The 20,349-nt window shown below is 29.6% G+C and overlaps 5 protein-coding genes across 8 annotated transcripts; 3 read left to right on the top strand and 2 right to left on the bottom strand.

The window, feature by feature from the left end:
* The first annotated feature begins 591 nt into the window (after positions 1-591).
* Positions 592-4,173, top strand: LOC115237869 (charged multivesicular body protein 5). Of its 2 annotated transcripts, XM_029811215.1 has the most exons (5): positions 592-849; positions 1,055-1,372; positions 1,455-1,682; positions 1,835-1,914; positions 3,983-4,173. In XM_029811215.1, exons 1-4 carry the CDS (start codon positions 781-783, stop codon positions 1,883-1,885), a joined length of 666 nt encoding a protein of 221 aa, XP_029667075.1. In that variant the 5' UTR covers positions 592-780; the 3' UTR covers positions 1,886-1,914; positions 3,983-4,173. The 2 variants fall into 2 exon arrangements, with proteins under 2 accessions (XP_029667075.1, XP_029667074.1); XM_029811214.1 differs by lacking the exon at positions 3,983-4,173 and having other exon boundaries at positions 593-849; positions 1,835-2,253.
* LOC115237867 (tubulin epsilon chain-like) lies at positions 2,240-4,624 on the bottom strand. Of its 3 annotated transcripts, none has more exons than XM_029811209.1 (9): positions 4,495-4,624; positions 4,179-4,411; positions 3,970-4,088; positions 3,695-3,883; positions 3,329-3,580; positions 3,110-3,256; positions 2,860-3,009; positions 2,590-2,764; positions 2,240-2,418 (listed from the first exon to the last, which is right to left on the bottom strand). In XM_029811209.1, the coding sequence occupies exons 1-9, from the start codon at positions 4,517-4,519 to the stop codon at positions 2,272-2,274; spliced, it is 1,437 nt and encodes a 478-aa protein (XP_029667069.1). In that variant the 5' UTR covers positions 4,520-4,624; the 3' UTR covers positions 2,240-2,271. The 3 variants fall into 3 exon arrangements, with proteins under 3 accessions (XP_029667069.1, XP_029667070.1, XP_029667071.1); XM_029811210.1 differs by having other exon boundaries at positions 3,970-4,085; XM_029811211.1 differs by lacking the exon at positions 4,179-4,411 and having other exon boundaries at positions 4,495-4,585.
* Positions 4,625-4,757: 133 nt separating this feature from the next.
* LOC115237868 (nuclear envelope integral membrane protein 1) lies at positions 4,758-8,515 on the top strand. Its single transcript, XM_029811213.1, has 8 exons — positions 4,758-5,117; positions 5,759-5,871; positions 5,977-6,199; positions 6,270-6,436; positions 6,524-6,733; positions 6,833-6,957; positions 7,780-7,941; positions 8,017-8,515. The coding sequence occupies exons 1-8, from the start codon at positions 5,027-5,029 to the stop codon at positions 8,138-8,140; spliced, it is 1,215 nt and encodes a 404-aa protein (XP_029667073.1). The 5' UTR covers positions 4,758-5,026; the 3' UTR covers positions 8,141-8,515.
* A 13-nt stretch (positions 8,516-8,528) lies between these two features.
* LOC115237870 lies at positions 8,529-10,270 on the bottom strand. The gene is made up of 3 exons (XM_029811216.1): positions 10,015-10,270; positions 9,618-9,861; positions 8,529-9,541 (listed from the first exon to the last, which is right to left on the bottom strand). The coding sequence occupies exons 2-3, from the start codon at positions 9,715-9,717 to the stop codon at positions 9,045-9,047; spliced, it is 597 nt and encodes a 198-aa protein (XP_029667076.1). The 5' UTR covers positions 9,718-9,861; positions 10,015-10,270; the 3' UTR covers positions 8,529-9,044.
* Positions 10,271-13,729: 3,459 nt separating this feature from the next.
* Positions 13,730-20,132, top strand: LOC115237945 (probable glutamate receptor). Its single transcript, XM_029811352.1, has 10 exons — positions 13,730-15,499; positions 15,730-15,813; positions 16,155-16,463; positions 16,966-17,072; positions 18,122-18,292; positions 18,553-18,785; positions 18,890-19,104; positions 19,393-19,649; positions 19,765-19,837; positions 19,962-20,132. The coding sequence occupies exons 1-10, from the start codon at positions 15,122-15,124 to the stop codon at positions 20,121-20,123; spliced, it is 1,989 nt and encodes a 662-aa protein (XP_029667212.1). The 5' UTR covers positions 13,730-15,121; the 3' UTR covers positions 20,124-20,132.
* Positions 20,133-20,349: the final 217 nt, after the last annotated feature.

The following is a 20,349-nucleotide window of genomic DNA, read 5'->3' as shown; positions in this document are numbered from 1 at the left end:
AAATCTTCGAGATTAATTTTCGCAAAATAGGCGTCTTTGTCCTTTTCTCGGAGATTACTTGAATAAGAGATTATTTGAATAAATTATATTCGTATATAGGAACTGAATTACCTGGATATTATTTAATCGAGAAATGAGATTTTTGTATTTTCTAATCTTTAAATATATATTTGAAAGTTGAATTTCTTTGCGATAGAGTAAAATAAGAAAATGGAGGAAAAACAGAATCCTCGAGAAATAACATGAATTTAATACTATTGCAATTGCATTACTTTACATGAGTGATATGATTCTTCTCATCTATTCTAAACACTGTATTCAAAAATATCGAAATAAATACTACTTGGATAATTGCGTACCTTTATAATGTTAAATTCTCCAATTTTTTAGAACACAAAAATAAACTCAAGATCGACTCAAGATACTAGAATTTGAAACGAGTCTGAAAGTAGCTGAGACTGCGTTCGTTTTACAAGCGTCTGATTGACCAATCGGGACAAAGAATACTTTGTCCCGATTGGTTAATCAAACGCCCGCAGCGCTTGTGGCGGTAAAATCAACGCGGCTAAAAATCACTATAGGAGGCTATTCACTATCGGAAAATGTCTATAGAGACGTCGGTTATTCTGTCTAAAGTCTAGAGTCCCGTCTTTCGTCGCATTACGCATTTGTCCCGTTTGTCTGTATTACCAAGGTTAACCAGGCCTCGCATTTTGACAGATCGAAAAATATATCACGTGAGAATTGTCTCGTCGAAAATCGTAATTCTAATTCGCAAAAATGAATAGACTTTTCGGACGTGGCAAGCCTAAAGAACCACCACCAAACATCACGGACTGCATTGCGGGGGTAAGAAGTATGACGAATTTGTTGTTGTCGGAAAAACAACATGCCTTCTTATTTTCCACTCTTTTACTGCATTATATTATGTCGTTCCCAATAATTATATCGAGAAAAATTTATACGACTTGTGCTGAACAGTCTATATATATCAAACTTTTTGTGACTTACAATTAGAGGAATTTTTTTGGTAAATATATGATCCTCTATCAAGGTTGACAGTAGGGCGGACTCTGCAGAGAAGAAGATAGCCAGATTAGATGCGGAGCTGAAAAAATACAAAGACCAGATGGTTAAAATGAGAGATGGGCCAGCTAAGAACGCGGTAAAGGCTAAGGCGCTACGTGTATTGAAACAGCGGAAAATGTACGAAGCTCAAGTGGACAATTTACGCCAACAGGCATTCAACATGGAGCAAGCCAACTACGCCACTCAAACGTTAAAAGATACCCAGGCAACTGTAGTTGCTATGAAAGACGGTGTCAAACAAATGCAAAAGGAATTCAAACATATTAACATTGATCAAATTGAAGTAAGTTTGAAATAGTCTGGCATAAGTTTTGATAGAAATTTTGACTTAATCATTACATATATGTTGTCATTTTTGTTTATAGGATTTACAGGATGATTTGGCAGATATGTTAGAACAAGCTGATGAAGTTCAAGAAGCAATGGGTCGTAGCTATGGAATGCCAGAAATTGATGATGATGAGCTTGCAGCGGAACTGGAAGCTCTTGGTGATGACCTCGCTTTGGATGAAGATACCAGTTTCTTAGACGATGCCATTAAAGCACCTAGTGCTCCAGATAAAGAACCTGGAGCAGCTTCAATCAAAAACAAGGTCTTTACTCTAATAAAATATCTGTCAATAATTAAGAAGTAATATTACCTAATAGCATGATAGTCAAAAAAGGACATAAAGTTTAGATTAAAATAAAAAGCATTGAATATTCAATAAGGTAAGATAAAATAAAATTATTTATATGTTTATAGGATGGTGTTCCAGTGGACGAATTTGGCTTGCCACAGATACCTGCTAGCTAAGAGCACAAAAAATTTATAGATAAGATAATGTAAGTTTGAGAATATATTTGCATACACGCCCAAAGACACATGATTCTTTAAGAACAAAGGTTATGAGACGTGAAGCTTTTCTAATAAACACTCCTGTTGCGATATAGATAATACTTTAAAGCTTTGTTGACAAATCTTGCGCGGAAGAAGTTTGGTTCCATACTAATAAATTTTTATTATTTTTAGTCACTTATTTTTATTAAATTAATATTATGTTGTGTATATATAGATATAAAAAAATCTAAAAAACAAATAGATATTGATAATAGATACCAAGAGTCTTCTTTGCAATATGTACGAATGATATAAAATACATTTATGTTCCATTTCTCTAAAAATCCTTTTTTATAAATTTATTACATTACTTGTAATCTGGGAATGTTTGTCTCTTTCATATTCTGTACTTCTGTATAGCATTCACATAAATTGAGAATATTTTCTTTGCTCTCAATGAAATGTGTTTCTTCAAATCCATGTATTTGTGTATAGTGATGAATGTGTGCCTAAAAAAATGCGATATTTTATATTTTTTTATAATCATGCAAACTTTATATTAAAAAATTCATGTTTATTGATAGATTTTAGAAGTAAAAAGAATGTCAGAAAAATGAAACATTTGTGTCTGTTCATAAAAAAGTTTAAGATTAAGTTTTGCATTGTTACATGTGTTGTACCTTTTTCCTATATAATTTAGAAAACTCTTGAATTACATCTTTAAATAATAAAGACATAGCAGATGAATTAAGAAGACACAATAATGATGAAGAGTGTCCTGCTGGAGGAATGGAACATAATCCTATTTTCATACAATCCCTACTCCATGAAGTAAACTTTGATTTGTTTTGAAATCTATGAACAAAGAGTAATTATAGTCGTAATTAATATGAAATAATTAATAAATTCTCGATAAATATATTAAATCCGTTAAAGAGAGAAAAGATTACCTTTCAACATTTCTTTTTATATCAGTTAAAGTAGTATTTCCCCTTGCAATATGTGCAGCAGCAAGAACTACAGAGGTAGACTGAAGAGGGTCTAATTTAATTAGTTGATTATTTCGCGACCATGCATTAGTAAATAATTCATCTTGCAACCTTAAACATTAGTATTAATATTTCAGATTCCATTTAGATCTCAATTTTTAGTTTAAATTTAAAGTTAATAATAATAAAACTCTCAGAGAGAGCTATATACTTCGTTTTTTGCATGGTGCACATATTTGGAGCAGATAAAGTTATAGGACTGACACTACTAAATATATAATGTAATCTTGGATAAGGTACTAGATTTGTAGCCACTTCATTCATATCCATATTTAAACTTCCTGGAAATCTGGATCCGCTAAAATAAAAATTGCTGTCTTTACAAGCTTTAAATCGCGCATCACACACGAGTCTGAAAAAACTTGATTACCTGGTCAAGTGTAAGAGCATATTGGCAATAATACTGTTCATATCTTGAAATGGTTTACACGAAGCGTTATAATTCATTTGATTTGTATTTTCTTTTTTATTCATTTGACTATTACATATATCTAAAAGAGCCTTGTTCTCTACAGGAAGTACACATGTAGCATGTTCTATAAGTTCATGAGTTGCAAGTAAAGTATTGTAAGGAGCGGTTATAGTATCTTGCATATTTGCTGGATATACGCATGATACGATCCTAAAATCCCAATATTGTGAATGTATCTTTAATTTTTGTCAAGTTATATAATTATATGATCAAGTGTTATAAGAATCAATTAATTTAATTGACGTTTACATTCACAATAAGTACCTTTCTACATGAGGGTAATAATCTTTTAATAGTTTTAAGGTTGCTGTGCCTAATCCAGATCCAGTACCTCCTCCTAAGGAATGCATTAATAGAAACCCATGAAGTCGATCACATTTTTCAACCACGCGTCTTATACTTTCCTCTATACGATCATGATATTCTCTACCATGAACATGATATCCTATTGCCCTATTGAAACAAAATTTTAAATAGTTTTACTCTCTGCATGTTTCTATATTGGTACTATATATAAACATTGTCCTTTCATAAATTACCAATTGTTTCCAGATCCTGGATAATTTGTTACAGTACACGTTTGGTCAAATAACTGACGCAATGGACCTTGCTTAAATCTAGATACAACACTGTCTTCCATATCTATCAAAACAGCCTGCTTTGGAAGATCATTTTATTGTATTTAAAAAGTGATTCAATTATTTTGCAATAGTTTTAATAAATTAAATATGGGGAAAAATATACACACTCTAGCTTTAACTTTTGCCTTGTTTAAGTCGGCTACATTTTCGAAATTCAAGTTATCTGTATTAACTGGGACGTGAAAAAAACTGGGAAGCGCATCTGACAGATCACTGATGTGCTTGACATGATTTCGTTGTACTTTGAGTAAATTTACACCACCACTAGTAGTCTGAATACCATATTCATGCAAGGCTAATGGCCAAAAAGCTGAACCTATTTGATTCCCGCATTGACCAACTAAAATATGTTCAAGAAAATAATTTTTTTTTTCGCTTTGTTTATGCCGGAATCAATCATTACTTAGGACTATGTATATTTACCTTGTACTGTAATAAATTGGCTCATTATTATATTCAGAATCTCTAAATATATATCGTGTATCGTTCGTTATTAGTCATGAGGATTTTTATGATGAAAGTTATTTTTCCCGCTGCAAACATTTGTTACTTTTGTGCATGTCAAGTAAGCCCGCGGTGAACATTGGACCTAAGGATGATCGAAAAACGTTGACACGATTGGCAATTGAAGTCTGTTCCTTTAGTTGCACTATATTACACTTTTTACACTATACATTTATGGTTGTGGAAAGAGAGAAAAAAAATAAAAAAAATAAAAAAGTATAGAGTTTAGTTAAAGAAAATATTTTTATACATATATTATTTTACATTTACATATTTACAAATATTTATCGAGATTTTGTAACAATCGATCGATACATTATCTCGCGATAGCTCAATACGATCTCTTGCTTGTATCGAAATAATTTAAATTTTTTGTCGCTATCTTCGTAGTGTCGGCATGCGACCAGCGTGATAATATACGTATGAAGGGAAATATTGTATAATTGGAAAAATGAACAAAGCGACCGAATTGATGAAATGGATTTTCATATATTTCTGTCTGTTTCAATGCATTTATGCGCGTCGTATTCTCGAGGAGCCGAGTAAGTCCACCTAACCTATATAACTGTGTAACTAAAAATGTATGCTTGAAATAATGTGACATTATCAGAAAAGTTACAGAGCTAAGAATTACATTTTGTTTGAATTATAATATACATATATATACATTAACAATAATGTGTCGTCGAAAGTTTTAGCTGTAATATATGCCATGAGTTAATATATCATACAATACGTAATGTCCAAATGTTCTGGATACGAGATGCAAGCTTTTTACATTTTGGAATTATTCAGCTTTATTATCAGAATATATTTAATAATTGTTAATATATTTAATATTTTACATAAGTTAATCATATATAAAAAAAAATATTGGCATGTGTTATTGTGTCCAATTACTGCAAACTGAAAATGTTATTTTTGCTTTGAGAAAAATAATCTTTTCTATATTATATATACAACTCTTTTTTAATTTTTAAGTATTTATTGTTTTATTGTCCAATTATAAAACTAAATCAATTTTTTTATAATGCAAGTTTTTCATTTATATTAATAAGAAAAAGAAAAAATTACTTTATTCTTTGAAAATAGCGAGACTAATTTACAATTGTATCGACAATTAATTTTCAACATTTGAGTTGCAAGAAAATATTTTAATATATATTTTGATTTAATGTTGCAGAAATACACTTCCTAAATGCAGGTGATACTGTGGAAAATAATAATCCTGGGTTAAAAATATATTGTCATGTTGCTTCTTCAAAGTACTTGGCACATATATGGAGAACTATGACTGTAAGAAAATTTTAATAATAAGAATAATATTAAGAATTTTATACATGTTTTCACACACAATAGAGTATTTTAATATATATTTATAATATAAATGTTACATTGTAGATGCATCTGAATATTAATTCAGATTCCTATGTTTTGTATGATGGCAAAACGCCAGAAGAAATTTATCAAAAACACAATGAAAATCAGAAATCATGGATCTTTAGTTTGTTTGACACAAAAAAACATAAACAATTAAAAATCAATCCTTTTGAAAATATGTGCATAGGTGTTTACATAGATTCTTCCAATGAATCTGAATATATAATGAATCTGACAGAAACACGTAAGCACCTGAATCTAAGATTATTTCTTTTTGTGTATTAATATAATTAGCAACATATTTTTATTATCAGGTATCAATGTTTGGAGATTGACAATAATGATAATAGGTATTATTATTTTTTGGTATGCACATGTATTAAGTCGGAATTCACTATTTTATTATGCTTGTGGCATAATGTTTGGGGTCACTTTATCTATTACATTTTTAATATATATGGCAGGAAAATTGATACCACGGGTAACTATTTTAACATAATTATACTTTACTTGAGAGAGAATATAATTTTTGATAAAAATATCTATTAAATAATTTTTTATTTGTTAGGGGAAAGTTATGTATATAATGTTTGCTGCATCAATGAGTATTTATCTTGCTCAAGTATTGTGGGAAAACACACACTTAATTCTAGTACAATACAGAGAATGGGTGATGTGGTACATTCTTGTTACATCTCTGATTAGCTTTATAATTTGTTATCGTTTTGGTCCAGTAACCAATAACAGAACGAAACAAATAATACAGTGGTTTTTGCAGGTATGCTGCTGCGATATTTCTTTCTTAAGTTTGTTTATTGATATAATTTTTGAATTTATTAATTTATTGATATAAAAATGTTTTTTTATACTTATACAGTTTATGGGATTGGCAATGATATATAATAGCAGTCATTTCTATGAGGCATCTTTTTCATGTTGCATTATACTCATACTTCTCTACAACTTTCCAAAGGCAGTGCTCGAACGAGGAAAAAGATATTGGTAAGCATATAGGACAACTAACATAGGACCAAAATATTAATTTTGCTTTTATAATCAGCTATATTCACATGCTACACAGAGCTGCCATTGTATAAAAATTTGGTTATTGAATTATTTAAATAAAGCTCTCAAATTTGTTATGCACATACCTTACCCTTCCTGATTATGTTGCTTTGCTTTTTTTGAGTAGTTTTATATAAATTTTAATGATTTTTGTAGAGATATTTAATGTTATATCACTGAATTGTATTAATTAATACTTAGCACATTGCGTAATGTAATAGTTAATGTGCAATTATACAATCTCATGTATTTTTATTGTCATCAGCTTTTATTTTAACAAGCTTATTGCTAACAAACATTATATTTAACAGGATGTTTATTTAAGTTGTTTGGTTTCTGTGTAATAAAACTTCTTATTCCATATTTCCTGAATATATTTTTCATATGATGTATATAGCAATTGTATATCTATAGTTTGCAATAAAATGTGTTAATCTTTTTATCCAATTTCTTTAAAAAAACATTTATGAGAATCAATCGCATATCATGATTCTTGAAATATTAAATTTTATTTAAAAGCGTTATTACTAGCAACAGTATAAGAAATGTTACAATTGCTTTTTGAGTTGGCCAGATACACAATAATCTCCATTAATTTTGATCATACATTTCCAATATTTTTCAAATATGCAATAACAAATTATATATTGTGCATGTCTATATTTATCTGTATTAAACATTTTTTTTTTTTCAATGTGTTCCTTAAACGCACAAAGAAATAATATGGCTTATTCTTTCTTTTTTTTTTTTTTAAATGAGGCAAACCGTGTTTCCGGAAAGGCGAAAATTGTTAAGTGAGGGTCAATATTATCAAGAAGGAATACGGCAAACTAGGAAAGCCTTAAAAGAATTACAAGACTATTGCTCTAGCCCAGAATGCAATCCTTGGAAGACGGTTTTAAGACTAAAAGATCCTATAAGGTTATATAATTTCGGTTATACATATTTAATATTGCAATATACATCAGAAGTAAATCAACTATATGAATTTTTCAGGTTTGCAAAATTTATGGAAGGAGACCCACATTTGTCGAAATATGAGGTTGAAGAGCATGAAGAAGAAGTTTCGAAAATTTTAGAGAGTGACGAATACACAGATGATGATGATTACTCTTATTAAGTACAAATACTTAAATAAGGATTTAGTAACATGCAGAAATTTATGTCTGCTTTATAATGACAGTTTTTTTATACAATAATAAATAGAAAACTTATTTTTTTTGGTATAATTTAATTCAAAAATTTGCACAAAAAGTTTTGTTAAAAAGATTGCGAGAGAGGAATAGAAGATAATATAAATTTCTTGTTCATATCTTTGCTCAGTTATGTTTCTGTGTGGATTTCTCGGAAACATATATGTATATGTATTTCTATCAAATAATCTTATGAAATTTATGTTTCTCTGATCATCATTAATAATGTTTCTCTGATTATGTATAAAGAGAAAGAGAATGTGTGTGTGTGTGTGTGTATATATATATATACGAAAAAAATTAAAATATTTTTACAATTAGTCTAATTATTTTATCTTTATCATACAGCATGCATCATGATTTATTAGAATATTTTTAAGTTATCATTCCATGTTATATTGGAAAATTAAGATATTTTATATATTAGTAGGATTTTTAAGAATCTATATTATAGTATAATATTTTCACGTTCTTATATAATCTGACAAAATGGCCGGGGAAGGGAAAGATTGCTAATGAAAAAAGATGAATAATGTTTAAATTATTCACATTATTTAGATAATTCATACATTTTACCTATTTTAATTTTAATAATAATTTTTGATGTCTATTTTAATTTCAATTTACTTTTCAATATCGCATATTTCTCTTAAAATTATATTACAACAAAAAAACCCAACACTGATCTTCTATTTTGAAATGGAAAATTTTTTATTAATGCAAGTGGTAATTAAAGCAGGTCTTTAAATATATTTTTATAAATGGTATATTCTTAATCTTTTTGCATTTTTCAACTTGCTTTGAAATCTTATTTTGCTTAACATATTTTTTTTATTTAACGTATCCTAATAATTTTAACATATTGTAAAAAAAATTAAAAGTTTCGATCAAGACCCTGAGCTGTGGAGGTAAAATACCAATTTTCGCTATTTGATTCAATGTTGTATGTAGTCCTGGTAAAAATATCGTGCTTAAAAATTCCCAGGCAGTTTTCAATAATCTGAGTGCTACTGCACGGCTTTCTTTTCCAATAACATTGAAGATTTGGCAAAGTATAGTTTCGGTCGTTTGGATCGGATTTTGTATCATCTTTTCGATCAAGTCGATGGATAATTCTTCTGTAGGACACACGCCTTCTTGCTCAGTCAATATGCCAATTATGAAATTGACGAAATGTAATATAGTTTTAACTAAACCATTTGAACCAAATCCCATCAAGTCTACTATGTTTGTGATCGGGCTTGTGATCGGTAATATACTGGCTCTTTTGTATCTCGAGAGAGATTTTTCCAAAGGTATATTGAAATAACTATCATGATACTTATCACCTGAAAAAATATTACAATGAGGACACATTTGTATCTCTCACAATATCGTTATATATATTATGATATATTAGCTTACCTGTTCCTTCTATTAAATTGATATTTTCTTTACTGTATATTTTGCAAGAGATATTTCCAAATATCACAGCCAGACAAAAAATGAGGATTGGTATCTTCATTTTGCAAATGATTGGCCTTAGATCAAAAGTATAGAAACCTTCTTTTACACTTTCGTCTCGTCTGTTGTCTTGTCGAAGTTTCTCCTGGACAGCCACTTTGCCCTAATGGTCGACCTTCCTTTTATCGTTTTTCTTCAATCAGTTCTTGGAAGAAATAATTAGTCTAATACAATTTTTTGACAGTTTGACATTTTAGCTAACGTAAATTAGTGCTGATTCCGCGCATGATAATGGCAAATGATGTTAAAAAAAAAACGTAATATTTTAGAAATTATTATATTTTCTAATTATACATACGTTCAATTGCTCGCAAATAGTAAATTTATTTTATGTATTTTATGTTTTATTTGGTCTATATATATAAATTTTTTCTTATTTTATTTCAATAAATGTACGATCGCGCACACAAATTTGCACCAACTGTTCGCTCTGAAAGATTAACAGAAGTAATATAAACGATTTTTCATGGACAAAATTGACGTATACTGTTATCAGCACTAATTTCGTATGGAAAAATGTTGTGTATATTGATGTATATTTACTTACCTTTCATGGCTCACCAACTACCTTTCTTCTGTTATCGCCACATTTTTGCGCGATGATTATTAAAGATTTCGAGTTTTTTATTTATGATAAAAAAGAAATTGATGGCAGGTAGTTATTGAATATTAAATATTAATATTTAAAATTAGACACAAGAAGATTTAAAATATCAGATATTTATTAAAATTTTACATTTTATTTTTCAATATTAAATGCATTTTCTTTCGTGATAACTTACAACAATATTATAACAAACATTTTCATATTGTACAGTTGTTCATATATATTGTGTGTGTATTATATAGCAAATATAATTAAGTTTTGCAGAGTTTTTATATATATATTTAATAAGACATCATAAACATGCATTGTAGAAAGTTTATTATAATAAATTGTATGTCATATAATTGTTATCATTTAAAATTGGTCAATGATTTACAATTCAAGTATTTAATATATATGAAAGAAGAAAAAAATAAATTTTGAGTGCCCAGTAATATTATTCGGCTCGAGTACAGTTGAATTCCCATGGGACGACGGAATATATCGTACATGGTAAACGCACTTCACGTATTAGTTTCAGTATAATATTTATATAATCGTTTGTAGTTTGACCAGCTGGGAATAGTGCAGACATGTTGGATAAGAAGCTATTCATTATGTCGCCATTTGGTTCAGTATTTTGATCTACCGCTGTAAATGAGAATTTATCAGTCAAATATAAAGTTATTATTAATTTTATGTTAAAAATGCTTGTATAAATAAGAGTTTTTTTATATTTATGTGAATATAGAAAAAATATAAAAATATTTTAAAATATGCTTCTTCTTCTTGCGTCCCATCTTCTCGTCGAATTATCAGAGCGACTTATTACAATCAGCGGGACGCTCTAACAATCCTACGTATCGCTACGACTAACAAGTATACGCAGCGCAGATTTCGGTAGTTACACACTATACACACTCACACACGCGAAAACCGATAACGCAAAATGGCCGCTGCATCTTTTCCGTACGTCGCAGCGGAAGTCGCCAACGTGGCGCGTCTCAAAATTCTAGAGGATATAGGGAATTCTTTGATAATAGGTTTCCATGGCTAAATTAGAAGGCGCGATATTTGAAAATTATTAAATTATTTAATCGGGAATCGAATCATGTCATAATATATACATATATGCATATATATATATATATTAATGTATAAATTATTTACAATAATGTTACATTTATTTTATTTATAATTATATTTAAGTATATATTATATTTGGATACTTACGACTGCCCTGTAGCATCGTTATTAGAACGAGAATCATAAAAACACTATAATTAAGTTTTTGCAACATGATGCTTTTCTTGAGCATACCAAGAGGATAACTGAGTGCTCATTCTTGTACGATATTTTTATATGTTTTGATATGCAGATACATGTATAAAATATGTAGATACATGTATAACATGTAGATACATGTATAACATGTAGATACATGTATAACATGTAGATACATGTATAACATGTAGATACATGTATAACATGTAGATACATGTATAACATGTAGATACATGTATAACATGTAGATACATGTATAACATGTAGATACATGTATAACATGTAGATACATGTATAACATGTAGATACATGTATAACATGTAGATACATATATAACATATAGATACATATGTGTAGATACGTATTACGCATATAAGTAAAAATCCTTGCAAAAAATTAATTATTATGGAATATACATATATATTTGTGTGTGTGTGTGTGTGTATGTAAATCATTATTTGAATTACAATAAATTTTTAAAAATTACCGATGTTACTTAGTGTGTAATCTAATATTTAGTATGTATCGTTTCTGTCTCGTTATAAAACGTTTCAGAGAAAAATTTTAAAATAGGATGTATAAATGATTTATAAATTTTAATATCTTACATAAATATATAATTAAAAATGTGTGCTACTAAAATTAATGTTGATTAAATATAAGTAAAGAAAGAAGAATATTGATAAATTTCAAGTTTATAGCCACTTTAATGCGTCATTAATAAGACATTTTTATCAAAACTTATTTCTGTTGTTATTTTTTTATTTTTTGGAGACAGAAAAGTTATGTAGAAACGTCATCAGGTGACTTCTAAAAATAAACGTAACTTTACAGATTATTCATTATTCATTACACATACAAGCCACGGAATTATCACTATTTTTGTATTCTTGTGTCAGTTCTAGCTGTTTGTTTAGCTTGCGATTATTACGAGCAATATGACATTACATGTTGCTTTTTCTGATGTTAAATAATATAATTTTCCATCTATATAAGTCAAAAGATCATTTCATATTCCGTAGTTTCTTTTGGGTTATTATTCCATTTATGCTGGTCATATGTCATTATTATTATACATATCATGTGCGGTTGATGCAATCAAAAAACATACTATTGACATACACATATAAAGTATCTTTTGTATTTTAATGCTTGTTTGAAAAGTTTGACAATTATAACATCTACATATTATTAAATATTTTATGGTTGCGTTTTGTCGTATATCAATTTCTGCATTTAAAAAAACATCTTACTGATGCTTTTTTTTTGCTGATTATGTTATTGAATATATATAACAAATATATTTATATTTTAAATATATTTTATTATACATATATACATATATGCATATATATATATTAATGTATAAATTATTTACAATAATGTTACATTTATTTTATTTATAATTATATTTAAGTATATATTATATTTGGATACTTACGACTGCCCTGTAGCATCGTTATTAGAACGAGAATCATAAAAACACTATAATTAAGTTTTTGCAACATGATGCTTTTCTTGAGCATACCAAGAGGATAACTGAGTGCTCATTCTTGTACGATATTTTTATATGTTTTGATATGCAGATACATGTATAAAATATGTAGATACATGTATAACATGTAGATACATGTATAACATGTAGATACATGTATAACATGTAGATACATATATAACATATAGATACATATGTGTAGATACGTATTACGCATATAAGTAAAAATCCTTGCAAAAAATTAATTATTATGGAATATACATATATATTTGTGTGTGTGTGTGTGTGTATGTAAATCATTATTTGAATTACAATAAATTTTTAAAAATTACCGATGTTACTTAGTGTGTAATCTAATATTTAGTATGTATCGTTTCTGTCTCGTTATAAAACGTTTCAGAGAAAAATTTTAAAATAGGATGTATAAATGATTTATAAATTTTAATATCTTACATAAATATATAATTAAAAATGTGTGCTACTAAAATTAATGTTGATTAAATATAAGTAAAGAAAGAAGAATATTGATAAATTTCAAGTTTATAGCCACTTTAATGCGTCATTAATAAGACATTTTTATCAAAACTTATTTCTGTTGTTATTTTTTTATTTTTTGGAGACAGAAAAGTTATGTAGAAACGTCATCAGGTGACTTCTAAAAATAAACGTAACTTTACAGATTATTCATTATTCATTACACATACAAGCCACGGAATTATCACTATTTTTGTATTCTTGTGTCAGTTCTAGCTGTTTGTTTAGCTTGCGATTATTACGAGCAATATGACATTACATGTTGCTTTTTCTGATGTTAAATAATATAATTTTCCATCTATATAAGTCAAAAGATCATTTCATATTCCGTAGTTTCTTTTGGGTTATTATTCCATTTATGCTGGTCATATGTCATTATTATTATACATATCATGTGCGGTTGATGCAATCAAAAAACATACTATTGACATACACATATAAAGTATCTTTTGTATTTTAATGCTTGTTTGAAAAGTTTGACAATTATAACATCTACATATTATTAAATATTTTATGGTTGCGTTTTGTCGTATATCAATTTCTGCATTTAAAAAAACATCTTACTGATGCTTTTTTTTTGCTGATTATGTTATTGAATATATATAACAGTATATATAGCACACAATTACGCTAATCGTTTTTTAATAAAAAAGTCCGTGTTGATAAATAGAACGAACTGATAATGCTGATATAATTATATAATTTTTAGCTTTTATTATACATCAACATAATAATTTAATCATTAATTTAATTTTTGTTTAAGTATAAGTATTATTTATAACAGAATAAGCTATTTTTTAGATTTCGATATGTATGACTATTGAATTGGGATCAAAATATCCAATTGACGTCGTTTCCTATGACAAGAATATCCAACAAACAAATCAGTTGTTTAACTTGTATAAATCTACCAGCAAAGTTTATAAATTATTTCGTTTACTAAACAATATTCCGCTCAAAATCACCGCTCGGACGGTGTACAGAGAATTGTTTGAATAGCGACCTAGTCCGATTTGCACAAACGGGAGAGCAAATACACGAAGAGAACAAACATATAATTTATTCGAGACTCGCGGAATCGATGCGTCTGCCAGTCGATCTCTCGTTTACTCGCTGTTTCTTGCTATTTAAATTTTCTCGTGTAAGTACAAAATCTCGTTTAGTTTTTCGCGTTTCAATTGCTTTGAATCTGTAAAATCGATCGTCCATCATATTATACAACCGTTGTTTTTCTGTCTAACAATCGATTAAACACCATCGGAGCGCGAATGGAATCGTGTGTTATGTTTTAATACTGACTAGGCAACGCGGATAAAATCGTGTGACGCTGATTTATCCCGTTATTATCTGATATCTAAATTGATTCCCTCCCGTCGCGATCGGCGACCAGCAGTACGGATGCGACGACGGTAAAATACAATAGATTTGAAAACATCGAGATCCGTCTTGTCGAACTGGTTCGTGAGATCGATTGAATTTCAGCGCGACGCGATTACTCGGCGAAGAATGCCTCGTAAATTCAGTATCTCCTTGATCTCAAGTTTGATCGTCTTTATATGCATAATAGTGATGTTTGACCTCGTGCGGGGTCAGTTAATCAGACCGAATTACGTGTACGAGGGCCTGATCAGAGATATCCGCACTTACTTCAATAATTCGTGCATCATACTCTTGCATTCTGAATCGAATCCTATTGAGACGCAGGGTGAGAAGCAGATGGAGAAACTGAAAATTTTATTTATCGGTATCGATTCTTCGCATACTGAAGGCTGTTACCTTGCAGGACTTACGGAAGCCGATCGCTTGCTGCATCTTCAAAAATACCTGAGCTTGACTCTTCATATACGTACTGCACTCATGGATTTTAATATGTTCACAACGCGAGTGAGCGCTTAGAATCTATTTGTTTTATACACACGCACATATAATCTGTACTTTTTATTATATAAATACGGAGCACTAAGATAAATTAAGATTTACTTAATCCTATATCTTAAAAAATATTTATAATGATATATTAATAAATAGAATCATTGCATAATCATTTGCATACAAATTTTAAAGAGCGATACATCTATTTCTTACTAAAAGAGAAAAGATTTGCTTGCTTTCAGGTCGGGGAAAGTTATCATAACATCAAGAGGCCTCTGTTCGTTCTATTAAACGACAATGAAGATACAAGAAATAATTTTGTAAATGTAATTATATCTGAAAAAATTAAAGATATTATTTAGGAAACTTAATAAATTCTTTTTAGATTACTGCAATAATATTATTTCATTTATTAATACACAAAATTAATTGTTAATAAAAATACAAAAGAGTCTTTCTCTCTCTGAATTTTTGTCGTAATAAATATACAATTACAAATCGGATAAATTTAACAAACAATAAAATCTCCACTTTCATTTAATCTCATGTTAAAGTTTTTTTAAAACAGAAACTTTTGTCGCAAAGTATTACTTAATCGTATCTATGATTAAACTTCACAATCTGTAAAATTAGCGAACAAGTGGAACGTTTACTTACTGAAATGCAGCAGGTCTCTACGTGGATCACGATGTCTTATCCGACTTGGCTGGTCTTCTTCGATAACACGAACAACTTGACAGATTTCTTCTTCGACGTTTACGTACCATTCGATTCTAAGTTTATGGTGGCTCAAAGCATCAACGAAACCGATAAGGAGATCATCACTGAAGTTTATCAAGTTTATAAAGATAAAGAACTGAGATTGGATCGATTCGGTGTGTGGGATCCGGAGGAAGGTCTGAAAGGGCCTCCACACGGCCTATATTTACGAAGGAACGATCTTTTCGGCCATAACTTACGCGTTGCGTCGCTCCAAGTAAGATCAATTATCTTATTTCCCGCAAAAAAGTTCTAATCATAATAATAAACAATCAAATAAAATTAATAATAAAAAAAAAAACGATATTAATAATATTCAAATTGATAATGAGTGATATAATTAAGCTCAATGGTGGCTCAAAGCATCAACGAAACCGATAAGGAGATCATCACTGAAGTTTATCAAGTTTATAAAGATAAAGAACTGAGATTGGATCGATTCGGTGTGTGGGATCCGGAGGAAGGTCTGAAAGGGCCTCCACACGGCCTATATTTACGAAGGAACGATCTTTTCGGCCATAACTTACGCGTTGCGTCGCTCCAAGTAAGATCAATTATCTTATTTCCCGCAAAAAAGTTCTAATCATAATAATAAACAATCAAATAAAATTAATAATAAAAAAAAAACGATATTAATAATATTCAAATTGATAATGAGTGATATAATTAAGCTCAAGTAATATAATATTCGCTTTGACATAAACATTTTACACTCATAGGACCCTCCTGTCAGTCTGTTTCATCGTAATGAAAAGAATGAAGTAATAGGAATTTATGGCTTTTTTGGGAAAATAGTTTTACTATTACAGGAGGAATTGAATTGCACGTAAGTACTATCACATAAAAAATATATCTATTTATATTCCTATCTATGTATTATATAAACTCGGTATCCGCGCAAGATAAGCATTATTAAATTCAATAATTAGCTTATAATTTCAAAAGAAAAATATCATTTATTAGATTTATAAAAAATCAATAACTATTATATTGATCAATTATTATTTATTGTATTTGACTTTTTTCATTTCTTGTCAGAGTTCTTTGAAGTAGTTTTGTCCATAACTTAACTGCGTTTCTTTTGCTCTCTCTCTTTTTCCGCTACTTTATCCTTTTCGTTTGCTATTTTATTTTTCTTCTCTTCCGCACGTTTCTTTTGCTGTTCTTTGAGCTCTTTCAATTGCCTGGCGGTTTCTCTTCGGAAGTATTCTTCCTCGTGAGCTGCTCCTTTTTCCTCAAAGATATCCCTTTTTCGACCAATGCCGGTTCTTCGACGTCTTTCCGAATACGTTTGCGAATTGTATAATGGATAATACCTAATTATATTTAATACAAAATGTTACAATTTGTTTTTTGTCAGAGAAAGATATATATATGATATATAATATTGCTACAATAAATATCAATTCTCTGATAAAAATAATAATTATATTATACTAGTATTTATATAATTAGTAACAAAATAAATAAAATATATTAGTTTTTATGTTATTTAAGCACTTATTTTTAAAATCAATAAAAAAGATTAATAGCATCGTTAAAGGAGGGGTTACGTCATTGTCTTCAGCCTTTTCAAACTAATCCTTTTTGCAGCAAGATTGCGCAGCATGATTCTTCATCGGTTCTTCATCCTGCAGTTTCGCGCTCGTCCCGAGATTATTACGATGATTAATATTACTTGAAAAGAGTTACCGATAATTTTGACATAATTTTGACTGTGAATTTGATTTTGACAGCTCTCACTGTGAAGTTCTTTCAGAATTGTCATTTGAAATTGTTTGATCATTCCTTTTTTTTAAAAACAAGTTGTGGAAATATATCAACTAATGACTAATTATAAAAGTCGATCACTTATATGTTGAACAATTGCTCCAGATTCACATACCGGGAAGCCGGATCGTGGGGCGTGTGTCCACCAAATGGCTCGTGCACAGGTGCAATCGGAATGTTGAAGAACGATGAAATTGACTTCGCGGCGACAGAATTCATGATGACTAAGCAGAGACTAAGCTTCGTCACTTTTACAACACCCATTTTCTCGACAAAGTATATTTTCATTTTATAAAACATTCTAAATGCACCAAAATGCAATTTCTCAATCCAGAATATTTTAGAAACAGCTTCGAGACATCTCTAAACTGAGACATTCTATATTCTGTATAACAAAAACATGAACATATATTTTATTAATGGAGTAATTTATTAATTTAATTATTTCAGTATTATTATATATTAAATTTAATTCAGTCGATTAAATTACTTATCTAATACTCACGATTAATTATTTACATTCCATTTATTATTAGAGTCCGTCCATACGTTAAGAGGCCAAAGTCGACGAGTATAATAAAATGGGATGCTTACGTGGCTCCCTTTTCCATAAACATTTGGAGGGTTATCGCTCTTTTCATAATAATCATGAGCGCATCCATTGTGTTTATTCAAAAACTTTTTGCATTCGTACATCTGCAAGACAATAACTCACCATCAAGATTTACAGAGATTTTATTTTTTATCACAGGAGCATTCTGCAATCAAGGTAATTTTGCGCCATTCCTTTGTCAAATGAATGCTCCTATCTTGGAGCTGTGTGCAATTTTTTTACATATACCATTATTATCGTGAGATGTAATATCTTGCCAGGTATGCAACAATCTATGCTGGATCCTGTAAGAATGGTGCATTTAGTAACTTATTTGACGGCGGTCATAATCTTAGCCGCATATTCTGCCGCCTTAATTAGCTTTCTTACTGTCAACACATTTGTCATGCCTTTTACGACTATGGAGGGACTCTTGAAAGATGAATCTTTCCGTTGCGGCGTGATTGGTAATTCGGCCTACTATGCTTTTCTTCAGGTATATAAATTCTTTTTTTGCCGTAAAATCAGGAATCCTCGAATATGCGTATTGTTATATTTGAGACGCTCTATACAGCAGCTTATTGTAATTAATTAAATATATGTATGTCCCCCTAATCTCTGTGTGTGAATAAAATTATGTCAAAATGTCACGCGGTTACGCGATAGATAACACATATTTGAATTTAAGGTTTTATCCAACTAATATAGTTAATGGAGTGAAAATCTTATTTATGGCGAATTTTACACACGAGGTACAATTTATATGATAATTTTGTTACGACAGCATTCGACAGACGAGGTAATGAGCCAGGTGTTTACTAAACTAATAAAAAAAGAAAAAAAATTGCCAACAAGTTATTTGGAAGGTATCGAACTCGTTTGCAAAGAGGATAAATACGCCTTTGTTGCACTCGACAATATGGCAGCGTTGCTGCAACAGAATGTCGATTGCAAGTTGGAGCCATTGGATATCATCACGCCTGCTACTATAGCGATGGCCCTACAACGCAACAGCCCTTTTCGCGGTATTATTAATACACAGTAGGTGTCAATTAGCATATTAAATCAAGTATGAGACAACGCGTTTTTAGACAATCAAATTTTGCTTTGTTTACAATTTTATTTTGTTAATTGCTCTTTATTAATATTATTGCAGTATCTTGCTGCTGAGAGACAGTGGAATCTTGCAACGTTTACTGGAAACGCAATGGTCGGTCCAGTTAGGCGCAGTGAGTATTACAATAGTAGCGCAATAAATTCTGCAGAATATTATTAATTATTACTTGTAACACAAAAAGCTTGATATAGTGTACATTTATGTCTTTGATCTAATAAACTCGTCACTGATTGCAGTCGACATCATCGTGGAAATCGGTCGAGATTGGTGATATAATGCCATTACTGTTTCTCATAATCATCGCTTCGTTTATCAGCTATCTTGTCTACATTATAGAACACATCACCTATAAAATTTATCAAGCAGGTCAAGTTAAATCGCAACAATCGAAAAAATAAACAGAGGATATATGTACATAGCACATTCTGTTACGACATGTCTTGTTTAAAATATAATAAATCTTCTAATCGTTTAATCTTCTAATTTTCTAATAATCTAATCTCTTTTAATATACGGACGGCATCTAATAATAAACGAAATGTAAATAATTAACCGTGAGAGATAATAAGCGTATATATTAGATAAGTGATCACAAACATGAAATTGCATTAAAATATTATTCTA

This window comes from Formica exsecta, unplaced genomic scaffold (assembly GCF_003651465.1).
Source record: "Formica exsecta isolate Colony F162 unplaced genomic scaffold, ASM365146v1 scaffold314, whole genome shotgun sequence".
NCBI lineage: Eukaryota > Metazoa > Arthropoda > Insecta > Hymenoptera > Formicidae > Formica > Formica exsecta.
This window is presented reverse-complemented; position numbering and strand designations above follow the sequence as displayed.